The sequence below is a fragment of the Palaemon carinicauda genome, chromosome 41, assembly GCF_036898095.1.
Source record: "Palaemon carinicauda isolate YSFRI2023 chromosome 41, ASM3689809v2, whole genome shotgun sequence".
Lineage (NCBI taxonomy): Eukaryota > Metazoa > Arthropoda > Malacostraca > Decapoda > Palaemonidae > Palaemon > Palaemon carinicauda.
In genome coordinates this window covers 56,607,585-56,623,939 of record NC_090765.1, presented here as the reverse complement: position 1 = coordinate 56,623,939, position 16,355 = coordinate 56,607,585, and the positions used below count along the sequence as shown (strand labels likewise).

General features: G+C 32.4%; 1 protein-coding gene across 1 annotated transcript in view; it reads left to right on the top strand.

The window, feature by feature from the left end:
* The window catches only part of LOC137632433 (cell adhesion molecule Dscam2-like), a 187,160-nt gene that overhangs the window by 132,127 nt on the left and 38,678 nt on the right, over positions 1–16,355 (top strand). The window contains 7 exon segments of the mRNA XM_068364365.1: positions 254–436; positions 866–1,007; positions 6,964–7,103; positions 10,928–11,059; positions 12,201–12,346; positions 13,795–13,949; positions 16,351–16,355. The exon segment at positions 16,351–16,355 is cut by the window's right edge and continues 177 nt beyond it. Of these exon segments, the coding sequence (XP_068220466.1) occupies positions 254–436; positions 866–1,007; positions 6,964–7,103; positions 10,928–11,059; positions 12,201–12,346; positions 13,795–13,949; positions 16,351–16,355 (903 nt within the window).

Here is a 16,355-nt window from a genome sequence, read left to right as displayed (position 1 = left end):
ATAGGATAGTTCAATTGAGAGTCATTAATTTAAAAATGTTTTCATTTATATGTAAGTATATAATGCTCTTATTTAGTGCAATTAGTATATATATATATATATATATATATATATATATATATATATATATATATATATATATATATATATTTAGAGTAACTATTATCGCAGTTAACATAGTTCCTTACAAATGCTATTTATTAACATTCATTAACAATACCTACATTCCTCCCCCTCCCCCCCCCCTCTCCAGAGAATCAACCCGGTCAGTACACCCCAATCCTAGGCAGTGGCATGGGCGTGGGCGTTGGAGTAGCCAATAACGGAAGCCTGCTAATCATGGGCGCGAGGGCGGAGGACGAAGGACAGTACCTTTGCGAAGCTTCGAATGGAGTCGGAGGAGGTCTGTCTGCTCTTATCAAACTCACAGTAAATGGTAAGGAAATATATTGATTGATAGCTTAATTTCTCTTCCTCTTGTCTATTTTAATTTTATAGTTTATATATGGAAGGTTTATTTTAATGTTGTTATTGTTCTTAATGTCTTTTATTTTAATTGTTCATTGTTTCTCTTGTTTATTTATTTCCTTGTTCCCTTTGCTCATTGGGATATATTTTTCTGTCTTGCAGCCCTTGGGGTTATAGCATCCTGCTTCTCCAACTAGGGTTGTAGTTTAGCTAATAATAATAATAATAATAATAATAATAATAATAATAATAATAATAATAATAATGATAATAATGATAATGATAATAATAATAATAATAATAATAACAATAATAATAATAATTGTCACATACTTCGTAAAAACTTTTAGAATACCGAAAACTAAACAATCTAACGTAAACGCCTTCATTTTCTCAGCTCCACCGCGCTTCGACCCCGGTCTCCAGCAGAAGGTGTCCGTCAGACGGGGCTCAAGGGCGTCTCTGCTCTGCCACGCCCTCGGAGATCCTCCCATCACGCTGATCTGGCAGGCGTCTCACGTCCACTCCTTGGATAACAGGTGAGGGATTCCCTGAAAAAAAAAAAAAAAAAAAATATTTTCTCAGCCGTATTTCAGTGAAATACAGGCGACCGTAATTTTACCATACTTTGTTCTTATATTTTATGGGTTGCTGACCTTAATAGACTGTAACTTCTTTACGTCAATATAACCGTTTTTAAAACGGTAAAAATCCTGGAATAAATGTTGCCAGGCATTTACCGTTTTTTAATGCAAATTTTTAAGTGTAGATGGGATTAAGAATTTTCTATACACTGTTAAAAAATTTTATTAAAAAACGGTAAATGTCTGGCAACATTTATTCCAGGATTTTTACCGTTTTAAAAACGGATATATTGACGTAAAGGAGTGATATTACGGTCACCAACCCGTGGAAAATAATAACAAAGTAAGGTAAGATTACGGTTGCCAGTATTTTACTGAAATACGGCTGAGAACGGTATATTTCTTACGGAGATTTTCCAATTAAAGTTACGGTTTTTTTTCTAACTGTACGATTCCTGTTTCTTGTTTTCTACTGGTTTGGAATAAGATTTTCTTTAGTAAATAATTGCTTTTTTACAAGACATGCAGGAGATAGATTTACAAGATAAAGGAAGAAGACACAGAGTGTAAACAGTTGAAATGATGAAAGCTAAAATTTGGAAAAGACAAGATGGAGTATCACCATTATATCATTTAGGATAAATGTAATATGGTCATTCTGGCTTATGCGGAGAGGCGACGAATTTACATTGGCCGCCCACGACGTTTCCACCAATGATATTATTATTATTACTATCCAAGCTACAACCCTAATTGAAAAAGCAAGATGCTATAAGCCCAGGGGCTCCAATAGGGAAAAATAGCCCAGTGAGGAAAGGAAATAAGGAAATAAATAACTGAAGAGAACAAATTAACAATAAATCATTCTAAAAAAAGTAATGTCAAAAGAGATATGTCATATATGAAACAATTCATAATCATAAATGACCAATCTCTAGGACATTGTCCAGTACCTTGCCTCTGCCATTCACGACGACTCATAAACCGAGGGAAAATCAGTGAGAATTAAATAAGCGGGAAGTTTAAACACTATGGATTATAGCAGGACAGCATCACTTATCACAATGCATAAAAATTGCAGTCAAATATTTCATTCGAAACGGTTCATTGCAATTGGATATTTCACTCGAGGCAGTTCATTGCAATTGAATACTTCACTCGAAACAGTTAATTGCAATTGAATATTTCACTCGAAATACTTAATTACAATTGAATATTTTACTCGAAGCAGTTAATTGCAATTGAATACTTCACTCGAAACAGTTAATTGCAATTGAATATTTCACTCGAAACAATTAATTACAATTGAATATTTCACTCGAAGCAGTTAATTGCAATTGAATATTTCACTCGAAACAGTTAACTGTAATTGAATTTTTCACTCGAAAAAGTTCATTGCAATTGAATATTTCACATGAAACAATTCATTGCAATTGAATATTTCACTCGAAACAGTTAATTGCAATTGAATATTTCACTCGAATCAGTTCATTGCAATTGAATATATCACTCGAAACTGTTAATTGCAATTGAATATTTCACTCGAAACAATTAATTGCAATTGAATATTTCACTCGAAACAATTAATTGCAATTGAATATTTCACTCGAAACAGTTAATTGCAATTGAATATTTCACTCGAAATAGTTGTTCTTTCGTCCGACGTTCCAGCATCTCAGAACCTCAATATGGCAACACTCATTCATCAGTTGAGATGCCAGATGTTGCTTACCATTTATTTCGCAATAAATTACACTGATAAAAAAACTGCCATATTCGTTGCTTGCCAAAATTAGTGACTGAGTGGAATGCAAAATAGCTCTCACTTTGACGTGTCGAACTCCCCCCCCCCCCTCTTTTTTTGCAGCCAGAACATGAAATGTGCAATATAATGTGCAAATCGGAATGCTGTCCATACTGGAAATTCGCTGGATTAAAGTTTCGTCATGGGAATGCCATGAAAATGTATTGGCATTTGCTGTCTATTTTAGCTTGTTTTTCTCCTACAAAATCTTCATTATTATTTTTATTATTATTATTATTATTATTATTATTATTATTATTATTATTATTATTATTATTATTTTATATTTTCATTATTATTATTATTATTATTATTATTATTATTATTATTATTATTTCTTGGTAGGAGACCCTCCTTCAAACAGGTGGAGTTGAATACTATGGCTGCATCGGCAGAATTCAATTTCTTGTCTAATTTCTCGATTCTACGGACAATTCTTTTTTCAGGGTTACTACATTCAGCTAGCAAGGTGGCGAAGGTCATCAGGTGGTTGAAAGATACAAATCAGGTTAAGGATTGATGTAATTAATACAAGTACAAGTAATACTCGGAAATTACCTGTTGTAATTTCCGAGTATTACTTTTACTTGTATTAATTACATCCATCTATTGTAATTTCCGAGTATTACTTGTACTTGTATTATTTACATCCATCCTTAACCTGATTTGTATCTTTCACCCACCTGATGACCTTCGCCACCTTGCTAGCTGAATGTAGTAACCCTGAAAAAAGAATTGTCCGTAGAATCGAGAAATTGGACAAGAAATTGAATTCTGCCGATGCAGCCATAGTATTCAACTCCACCTATTATTATTATTATTATTATTATTATTATTATTATTATTATTATTATTATTATTATTATTATTATTATTATTATTATTCTGCAAAATTCGTATAGTATTTCCAGGTAAGCTTGAAATACTGGGTTTAATCTATAGAATTAAAATATTCTTAATAATGCACCAAATGTAATTCGAAGTTTTCATTTAAATGAAGTAATCCTTTTCACTTGGGATTACAACAACACACAAATCAAAAATAGGATTTATTTCTCTTTCAGCTAGGCTAGAAGTAATAATAATAATAATGATAATAATAATAATGATGATGATGATGATGATAGTAGTAGTAGTAGTAGTAGTGGTAGTAGTAACAATAATAATAATAATAATAATAATAATAATAATAATAATAACAATAATAATAATAATAATGATAATAATAATAATAATCATAATAATAACAGCAACATCAACAACAACAACAATAATAATAATAATAATAATAATGCTTAATCAATACCTAACGATGTAAAAATCTCAAATTATAAATAATCAGATTTAATCATATGATAATTATCAAATTTCCCGGATATAATTATGAACGAATTCTCGTTGATTGATTAATATATAAAATCAAAAAAATTTCACAATATTATATTTAGTTTTATGCTTTTATGCATTAACAAATAAACAAAAATGCAAGCAAGCAGTGATTACCAATTAACTAATAGCTTCCCTCTGCCTGAGAGAAAAGAGAGGGGAAGAGAGAGGGAAAGAGAGAGGGGTGGAAAACCGGCAAAATAACGAGAGAGGGGAGAGAGAACCGGTTGAATAACGGCTAGAAGAGAGCATTTTTTATAACAACAAACATGAGTGATGCTTCTCTGATGAGGTTTCATCAAGTTTATCCAATCACCGACACATTTCGGTCATTATCTTTCCTCACTGGGCTATATTTCCCTGTTGGAGCCCTTGGGCTTATAGCATCTTGCTTTTCCAACTTGGGTTGTAGCTTAGCTATAGTCCATTTCTTTTAGCGAGTCATATTTGCACCGACTCGCAACGGTGCTCTTTTAGCTCGGAAAATTTTCCTGGTCGCTGATTGGTTAGAATTATCTTGTCCAACCAATCAGCGATCAGGAAACTTTTCCGAGCTAAATTGGCACGGCTGCGAGTCGGTGCAAATATGACTCGCTAAAAGAAATGGACTATAGTAATAATAATAGTAATAATTCTGTTTCGAAATGGAAATTTAGTAGTGCCGTAGCCTCTGTATCATGGCCTTTCTCTCTCTTAGATTAGAGTTCTCTTGCTTGGGGAGTACACTAATACATGCTTTACTATCTTATTTCCCTTATTGTTTTTTTTTTCTTTTAAGTTTTTTATAGTTTATATGTGAAGAATCTAATTAACTGGTGTTACTGTTCTTGAAATATTTCATTTTGATAGTTTGTTCATCTCTTGTAGTTCATTGATTAACTTGTTTCCTTTCCTCACTGGGCTATCTTCCCTATTGGAGCCCTTGGGCTTGTAGCATCTTGCTTTTCCAATTAGGGTTGTAGCCTGGCTTGTAATAATAATAATAATGATAATTAATAACAATTTTGTCCCTTGCATGAAATTTGTGTATGAAATCTTTATTCATATTCGTGCGAGATTAGTTCACCAAACGTTCAGCTGGGCTCCACAAGGCACTAGAAGAGTTGGAAGACCCAGACCTACATGGCTGAGGACTATGAAGCGTGAAGTAGGACATGATGAATGGAGAAGTATTGAAATAAAAACGTAAGATAGAGACGACTGGCGAAATCACCCTGAGTCTCTTTGCGTCAATAGGCGAAAATGATGATTCCCCTCCCCTCCCCTCCCCCCAGTCGTTAATTAACTTCAAGTTTATCCAGTCACTGACACCTCTCGGCCATTAATAACAAATCTGTCATTCGCATTAAATCCATGTACGATTTTTTTTTATTTATATTCGTGCGAAGAAACGATCATTATTTTCAAAGCGATGCTGTCCATCTGCGGACATGAATCTTTGTATAGTTTATATATGCCATATTTGTTTTTGACGTTGTTAATAGTTTATATATGACATATCTCTTCTGACATTACTTTTTTTAGAATGATTTATTGTTAATTTGTTCTCTTCAGTTATTTATTTCCTTATTTCCTTTCCTCACTGGGCTATTTTTCCCTATTGGAGCCCCTGGGCTTATAGCATCTTGCTTTTCCAATTAGGGTTGTAGCTTGGATAGTAATAATTATAATAGTAATAATAAATGTTGATGAAGATTCCACACACTTGAATGTCGTGTACACGATTTCATCTTGTGTTCCATAATCTTCTCTTCCAGTGTCGTGTATAAGATCCCTAGAGACTTGGTCATCTTTGAATATTCTTTATTTCCTAAATATAATCAATAGGTCGTGTTTCTATTTTCCTCGTGCAATATCATCGTGTCCCCTGAAATTCTTCATTTTTTTTTTTTCAGATTAAATCAGTTTTTCATCTCTCCCTAAGGTCTTGTATCAATTTTCCTCGTGTATTATCATCGTCTTCTGAATATTCTTTGCTTCTGAAATTTAATAAATTTTTCATCTTTCCATAGGATCGTGTATCAATATTTTCATCTTTCCCTAGGATCGTGTATCAATTTTCCTCGTGCATTATCATCGTGTCCTCTGAATATTCTTAGCCTCTCAAATTTAATCAATTTTTCATCTTTCCCTAAGGTCGTGTATCAATTTTCATCGTGTATTATCATCGTGTACTTGTTTGAATATTCTTTATTTCCCAAATTTTAATGTTTTCCATCTTCCCCTTTGGTCGAGTTTAAATTTCTTCGTGCATTATCATCGTGTCCTTCTCTGAATATTCTTCATTTCCCAAATTTAACCAGTTTTCCATATTCTCCTAAGGTCATGTTTCTATTTACATCGTGTCCTTCATCGTGCATTATCATCGTGTCCATTCTTTGAATAATTTTTGTATCTCAAATTTGATAATTTTTCCAGCGTCCTTTAAGGTCGTGTTTTTATTTCCCTTCATTCATCATGCATTAACATCGTATCCTTTCTATGAAAAATCTTTATTTCCTTAATTTAATAAGTTTTTCATCTTCCCGTAAGGTCGTGTTTCTATTTTCAACGTGCCCTTCAGCCATCGTGCAATATCATCGTGTCCTTTCTTAGAATAATCTTTATTTCCCAAATTTAACCAGTTTTCCATCTTCCCCCAAAGTCGTGTTTCTTATTTCCTTCATTCATCGTGCATTACCATCGTGCCCTCCATTCACCCCACGACTTACTCCTTTTCAGCGTCGTGCACGAAGTCCCCGGGGGCGTGAGAGGGGAGCTGGTGATTCCTTCCGTCAAGATGGAAGACGCGGGCGAGTATTCGTGCACGGCATCCAACGCCTACGGAAGGGATGCTTACGTCATCACCCTCATCGTACAAGGTGAGCACACAGGTGTTTTTTTTTTTTTTTTTTTTTTTTTTTTTTTTTTTTTTTTTTTTTTTTTTTTTTTTTTTTGATTACTTTTTAAAGAGAAATTGCAAAAGGTTTTTTCTTCTATTTATTATTCATTTAAGAAGAAATTTTGAATTTCTTAAGGGTTTGGTTTTCCATTTTATATTTTTCAAGGAGAAGATATAGCGAATTTCGAGATGTTTTGGTTTTCCATTTTGAATTTTTTAAGAGGAAGAAAGAAGAAAAAAATGGTGAATTTAGAGAGGTTTCTATATTATATTTTCAAGGTTAGCACACAGGTGTTTTTTTGTTTGATTACTTTTTAAGGAGAAATTGCAAAAGGTTTTATTTTCTATTTATTATTCATTTAAAAAGAAATTTTGAATTTCTTGAGGTTTTGGTTTTCCATTTTATATTTCTTTAAGAGGAAGAAAGAAGAAATTGCGAATTTCGAGAGTAGTCTATTATATATTTTTTGAGGAATAGAAATTGCGAATTTGAGAGGTTTTGCCTTTCTATTTCATTTTTATTTTCATAAAAATTGCGAAATTCGAGTTTTTTTTTCTATTTTGTTTTTTAATGAAAAAAGAATTACGAACTTCGAGAGTTTTTTTTTTTCTATTTTATATTTCTTTGTGGAAAAAAATGCGAACTTCAAGAGATTTTTTATTTCTAGTTTATATTTCTTTATGAAAAAAATGCAAACTTTGAGTGGTTTTTATTTGTATTTTATGTTTTTTTCCTGAAAAAATAGCAAATTCGAGAGGTGTTTTTATTTCTATTTTATATTTTTTCATAAAGAAATTTCGAAATTCGAGAGGTTTTTTATTTCGATTTTATGATTTTTCATAAAAAAAAATGTGAGCTCCAAGAAGTAATTTATTTACATTTTATATTTTTTTCATGAAAAAATCGCGAAATTCAAGTGGTTTTTGTTTTCTAATTTATATTTTCAAAGGAGAAATTATAATGAGAAAAGGCAAACCTTTAAGAGGAAAAAAACAGTGTATAGTCCAAGGGTGAAAATAAAGAATAAACTTTACAGGTTTTAATGATATCATCTTTCCTATTTTAGGAAGCCATTGCAAAATAGGTTCGAATATTATAAGAGCCTTAACTTTACTGTATCATGGCGCTTTAGGAAACTTCTATCCAAGCCCATGGATTACACTGCCAACATTTATTCCAGGATTTTTACCGTTTTAAAAACATATATATTGACGTGAAAGAGTGATGTTACGGTCACCAACTCGTGGAAGATAATAACAAAGTAAGATAAAATTACGGTCGCCTGTATTTTACTGAAATACGGTTGAAAACGGTATATTTTTTTACGGAGATTTTCCTAGTGTATATTATACTTTGCGTAAGTTCTGTTAATTATATAACATTAATTTTCTATACAGCACTTCGTAGAATTAATAAAAATTCTTATCACGTATTTATAAGGTCAGTGAATTTTTTTACTATTACATACATTTATATCATTACCTCCTCCAACGAAGTTGGAAGATTATAATTTACTCCCGGGTTTGTGTTTGTGTGTTTGTTTGTGAACAGCTTCCTGGCCACAATTTTAATCGTAGAGTAATGAAACTTGCAGGGATTAACTGTTAGGTGAAAAGCTGGAAATTATGAATTTTTGGAAGGTCAATGTCAAAGATCCAGGTCACTGACAAGCAAAATGTCCAATTCACGTAATCAGCCATAAGTTTGGACAGAGTTATCACAGAGACTTCAAACTTGGTTCATATGTGAGTGTATGAAAATCCACGCCAATTAATACATGTTAAGGTCAAAGGTCAAGGTCACGATCAAGAAAAATGTCCAATTCGCGTAATCAACCATAAGTTTGGACATCGTTGTCACAGAGACTTCAATCTTGGTTCATATTTGAGTGTATGAGAATCCACGCCAATTAATACCTGTTAAGGTCAAAGTCACGGTCAAATATAAGGTCGAGAAATAAGTTGCCGTGGCGGAGGTCTGCGCTTTACTGAGTGCCCTTCTAGTTACATATCCAATCAGTTGTTTTGAAGTAAGCAAACATTACTGAAAAACCTCCAAATGTAATAAAAAAATTACTATTTTTCTCGTAATCGTCATTTTTTTTTTCCGGAATCAACATTAACAACATAAAAGCTTCCACTTACCAGGTCAGGAAAAATGGACCATCTATTTTTTTTTCTTTTTTTTTTTTTTTTTTTTAGCGAGAGTAAACAAAATACAAAATCAAGCTATGCATAGAATGCACAGCATAACAGCATAATGTGCTGTAAAAGCAAAGTTAGAACTAACCTGGTATTAAAATAGGTCGATTTTTTTTTATTTTTACACTTTTTAAGTGTACCTGTGGAGAAATACAATTTCTAGTAAAAGTTTTGTAACTTTTAAATTTCCAGTATTTTTAATAACATGAATTTCCAGTAAATTTTTTAGTAGTTAATAATTCCATTATTCTTAGTAATTTTTAAATTGCAGTAATTTCCAGTAAATTTTAGTTACTTTTAATTTCCATTAATTTTTTAGGAACTTTTAAATTTCGAGTAAATTTTTTAGTATCTTTTAATTTCCAGTAAGTTTTTAGTAACTTTTAATTTCCAGTAAATTTTTAGTGAATTAATTTCCAGTAAATTTTTAGTTACTTTTAATTTCCAGTAAATTTTTAGGTACTTTTAAATTTCCAGTAAATTTTTAATAACTTTTAATTTACAATAAATATTTAGGAACTTTTAATTTCCAGTAATTTTTAGTAACTTTCAAATTTCCAGGAAATTTTTTAGGAACCTTTAAATTTCCAGTAATTTTTACAAAAACTTTTAAATTTCCAGTGAATATTTAGTAGGTTTTGATTTCTAGTAACTTTTCTAGAAATTCTTAATTTCCAGTATTTTTTGTTTTTTAGTAAATTTTAAATTTCAGTGATTGTTTATGGTAATTTTTAATTTCCAGTAATATTTTATATCCAGAAATTATTCGTCATTTTTATACTTGATCAATTTTGAATTTTCAGAAATTACATTCATTTTTAGTTTCCTGTAATTATTCCAGACATTCCTAATTTCCAGAAATTATTGCAATCATATTTATTATAAAGTGCTTTTTCGTTTCCAGTAATCATTCCATCATGGTAAATTCCCAGTCATTTTAATTTCCAGGGATTATTCCAGTCATATTAAATACCCCTAATTTCTAGAAATTATTCTATTCATATTTATTGTAAAGTTATTTTTAGTTTCCAGTAAGTATTCCAGCCATATTACATTCCCAGTCATTCCTAATTACCAGTAATTATTCCCGTCATATCAAATTCACAGTCATTCTTAATTTCCAGTAATTAATCCAGTCATATTAAATTCTTAGTCATTCTTAATTCCCAGTAATTATTCCAGTCATATTAAATTCCTAGTCATTCTTAATTTCCAGTAATTGTTCCAGTCATATTCAATTCCCCAGTCATTCTTAATTACCAGTAATTTTTCCAGTCATATTCAATTCCCCAATCATTCTTAATTACTAGTAATTGTTCCAGTCATATTAAATTCCTAGTCATTCTTAATTTCCAGTAATTGTTCCAGTCATATTCAATTCCCCAGTCATTCTTAATTACCAGTAATTTTTCCAGTCATATTCAATTCCCCAATCATTCTTAATTACTAGTAATTGTTCCAGTCATATTAAATTCCTAGTCATTCTTAATTTCCAGTAATTATTCCAGTCATATTAAATTCCTAGTCATTCTTAAATCCCAGCAATTATTCCAGTCATATGAAATTCCCAGTCATTCCTAATTTCCAGTGAATTCATTCCAGACGTACCTGGCTCTCCACACGGGCTGAGGGTATCAGAGAGAGGCTCCAGGTATCTCGTTGTGTCCTGGCTACCACCGTCCACATCGCACACCTCCGTCGACAAGTACATTGTACAATACACACAAACTACAGGTAAGAATGCCGTGCGAATTTATTCATCCTATTCTTAAAGCTGCGTTTATTTTTTCCATATAATTTTTCCTCTTAGTGCTGTGGTGGCTTATTGGAAACGTCCCTGCTAGCGATCACCATGCTGGGATTCGAGTCCCGCTCAAGCTCGATAGTTTCTTGTAGTGTCTGCAAACTAACCATCCATGTGAGCTAAGAATATGGGGTTTGGGAGGAGGAGGAGGAGGAGGAGGAGGGGGAGGAGGAGTAGGAGGAGGGGGGGAAGAGGGGGAGGAGGAGGAATAGGGGGAGGAGGAGGAGGAGGAGGAGGAGGAGGAGGGGGGAGGAGGGGGAGGGATAGGAGGAGGAGGAGGAAGAGGAGGACGGGGAAGAGGAGGAGGAGGAGGAGGGGGGAGGAGGGGGAGGGGTAGGAGGAGGAGGAGGAGGAGGAAGGGGAGTACGAAGAAGAGGTGGAGGACGAGGAAGAGGGGGAGGAGGAGGAGGGGGGAGAAGGGGGAGGAGGGGGGAGCCTATAGGTCTACAGGCTGAGTTATCAGCAGTCCTAGATTGGATGGAGAGGGGGCTTGTGCGCTGATCATATGTATATATGGTCAGTCTCTAGGGCATTGTCCTGCGAGCTAGGGGATTATCACTTTGCATCCATATTATATTCTTCTGGTTGGTTATCATGATAACTTTTTGAAGAAGATAACCTTATTTCTTTATCTGTCATAAATGCAAATTACCATATTATTAATTTTAGGTTACATTCTACTTCCCATAGTTACCTAATGTTCATAGATAATTGACAGCAAGAGGAAAAGTTATTATTATTATTATTATTATTATTATTATTATTAATCCGTAGATATGTAATGTTCATGAATTATTTCCAGCAAGAAGAAAATAAATTATTATTATTATTATTATTATTATTATTATTATTATTATTATTATTGTTGTTATTATTATTATCATTATTACTATTATTTTTATTATTATTATTATTATTATTATTATTATTATTATTATCCCCCCAGTTCTCACAACCATTCGCTTCCAGATTCTTAAATAAATCCCTTCACTTATTTATCATTGCTCCACAGATCCTCCCTGCTCTCCTTGTACCCATTTTTCAAATTTCCAAACTCTTTCTCCCACCCAGGGTCCTGGGGGGAAGGCGAAGAAGAAGTCATTGTCGGGAGTAACCACAACGCCAGATTGGCGCCTCTCCTCCCAGACACTCAGTACCTCGTCAGACTCCTGGCTGCTAATCACTTGGGGTCGTCTCCACATTCTGAGCCTTTGCAGGTGAGGTTTTGGACATAGCTAGATAATAATAATATTATAATACCGATAATATATTGTGCTAGCCTTCTAGAAACGTCTCGGCTTCGTAATCTCCTAGGCAGGAGTTCGAGACCCGCTCAAAGATGGATAGTCTCTAGTGTCTAACTATCTTTGTGAGCTAGGGATGAAGAGTCTGTATTGTAGGTTTAATTGCTGAGTCATCAGTAGCCAATGCCTGGGCCTCCCTGGTCCTAGCTTGAGGGATAGCGAGCTGGGGTGCTGATTATAGATAAATATGTTTATATAGATGTATATGTGTGTAAACTATATATATATATATATATATATATATATATATATATATATATATATATATATGTATATATATATATATTATGTATGCATATATACATACATATATATGTATATATAATATATACACACACACACACACACATATATATATATATATATATATATATATATATATATATATATATATATATATATATATATATATATATATATATATAAGGTCAGTCTCTAGGACATTGACCTGTCCCTTGCCTCTGCCATTCATGAGCGACCCTCAAATAACCATTGAAACTTCTGACACCTGATATTTGTAGCTACTAAAACTTGTTTTTGTAACTAGAGACTAGTAACAAAACTTGATTTAAATGTAATCTAATTTATAAATTCATGGGATCTACATTATTTCTACAGAGATGTCGTAAACAACTATTTTACTTTACATTTTAAACATAAATATTATACCTGTCTGATTCATTTACCTCTGTAAACAGGATTAATATACTGTTTTTGGTAGTTTTACTTTTAGAGAATTATCTCATTTTATTATTACTATAAAAAGCATAATACTTTCTCTTTTGAACACATTTGTGTACCCCAAATTTATAATATATTTACAAGAATACACCTTATTATTTTGTGCAAATATTTTCAATGTCCACTTCAATAGCATATTTATAATGCATATTAATTTTTATATAGACTCTTATATCCTTATTTCATTTATATTTCTGTAAAGAAATTACTCTTCTTTTTTTATCTTTATCTTAAATACTGTTAAAAAGGATACATATTTTATGTCCCTATCTAATTCAAATATATCAGAGAGAATATTATTATTATTATTATTATTATTATTATTATTATTATTATTATTACTAGCGAAGCTACAACCCTAGTTGGAAAAGCAGGATGCTTTAAGCCCAAGGTCTCCAACAGGGAAAAATAGCTCAGTTGGAAAAGAAAATAAGGAAATACATAAACGCTAAGAAAAAATTAACAATAAATTATTCTAAAAAACAGTAACATCAAAACGAATATGTCATATATACTAAACTATAAAAAGACTTAGCAGCCTGTTCAACATAAAAACATTAAACATAACATATAATCCTCTTGTAAATATTTTCTTACCCAACTCAAACGTTTCTCTCAAGGTTCGAACTGAGGGCGAAGCCCCTTCAGCGTCTCCAATGTCTGTCAGAGCTGACGCCGTGTCCTCCAGCAGCATCCGGGTCGTGTGGGAACCCCCTCCCCCCCACACACACCACGGAGATCTACTTGGATATAACCTTGGGGTCAGGAGACACGAGTAAGTGGTCTATGGGGTAATGTTCCTGAATGTTCATCGCTAGACTAAGGTTCGAATCCCGCTCAGACTCGCTGCAACCTCACCATCCTTGTGAGCTAAAGTTATGGGTTTGGGGGAGCCTAAAGGTCTATCTGCCGAGTCATCAGCAGTCATTGCCTGGCACTCTTTGGTCCTAGCTCGGATGGAGAGGGCCTTAATTGCTGATCATATACTGTATATGCGTATATATGTATATATATATGTATATATATACATATATATATGTATATATATACATATATATATATATATATATATATATATATATATATATACTGTATATATGGTCAGTCTCCAAAGCATTGTCCTGCTTGATAGGGTAATGTCCCTGCCCCTTGCCTCTGCTATTCATGAGTGGCCTTTAAACCTTAAACATTAGAGTCTCTGCCCTTTTGTCATCAGCAGCCATAACCTGGCCTTCCTTGGTCCTAGCTTGTCTGTAGAGGTGCTTGGGAACTTATCTTATGTATATACAGTCAATCTCTAAGGCATTGTCCTGCTTGATAGGGCAATGTCACAGTCCCTTGCCTCTGCCATTCATGCGTGGCCTTTAAACCTTAAACCTTACTCAGCAGCCATTACCTGGCCCTTCTTGGTCCTTGATTGGATGGAGAGGGGGCTTAAGTGCTGATCATGTATATACTGTATATGGTCAGTCTCTAAGGCATTGTCCTGCTTGATAGGGTAATATCACTGTCCCTTGCCTCTGCCTTTCATGAACGGCCTTTAAACCTTAAACCTTAGAGTCTTTTGCCCTTTTGTCTCCGGAGCAAAATATCAGTTATAGACAATTCATCTTTCGCTCTTCGACCGTTATTCTTCTCTCACAAAATATGACCCCAGTTAATTCATTCCTTTGTTATTTACGATTGCTGGAATGTGTTTGTCCTTCGTCCTCTGTCGTGCGAAATCTTAGACCATTTTCACTTGGTTCCAATTCGTCATTCTTCTTTTTACAAATAGATGAGTTATCCCGGAGTGGGTTTCAAATATTTGTTTGGACGTTTACTTTCATTTTTCAGTTTAATGCCCTGAGTTGTTTTAACTTCCAGATTGTAAATTTTTTCATTAAAATCTTACACCTTTTCATGTTTTAGAACGACAAAGTTTTATTCAAATACTTGTATGGACGTTCTCTCATATTTTTTGTTTAATAACCTAAGATATTTTTCAGTCGTTTTTGTTCCCAGATTTTAATTTTTTTCATTAAAATCTTACCCTTTTTCGTCTGTTAGAACAATAGAATTTTATTCATATATTTGTTTGGACGTTCACTCATATTTTTAGTTTAATACCCTAAGTTTTTTACTCGTTTTAGTTTCCAGACTGTAATTGATTTTTTCATTAAAATCTTACCCTTTTTCATCTTTTAGAACAACCAATTTTTATTCAAATATTTTTTCAGACGTTCACTTACATTTTTAGTTTAATATCTTAAGTTGTTTTACTTGTTTTAACTTCTAGATTATCATTTTTTCCATTAAAATCCTACCTTATTTCATCTAGAACGCCAAAGTTTTAGTACATTTTAACGACACCTAAAAACATTTTTTAATATCCTGACTTTTTATTCTCTCAAATATCTCCTTACTTCAATCTTTCCTTCCTGCAGTTCCCATCAAACAAGTGGCTGAAGGGATTTTAATGCATTCATTATGAATTCGGCTATGAATTGTATATCTGTTTATTGATAGTGTTTTTTTCTATTAAGTTTATTCATTATCACATTATTTCATTATAAGTTTATTCAATTTCATCAGGTTTGTCTTCTACATAGTTATGTGGTTTATAGTTTTTAAGTAAAGATAAAAACAATTTTATTGATAATAGATTATTGTGGATTATAACTTATAAATTTTATGTGTATTTAAATATACATATATGTATATATTTTGTGTGTATATATATAAATATATGTGTATGATTATATATACATATATATATATATATATATATATATATATATATATATATATATATATATATATATATATATATAATTTATATATATGTATATATATATATATATATATGGATATATATGTGTATATATATATATATATATATATATATATATATATATATATATCCATACATATATACACATACATATATATATATATATATATATATATATATGTGTGTGTGTGTGTGTGTGTGTGTGTGTGTGTGTGTGTGTGTGTATAGAGTAAATATGATACATGATAACTATTGTAAGTATACAGATGTTCTCATAAGACTTTATATAAAATCAACAACAATCCTCAACAATTTTATGATCCACCTATCACCCCCCCCCCCACCCCCTTTCATATCTCCTTTTAACCCAAGTACACTCATAATTTCTCCCATTACCTCACAGTGTGG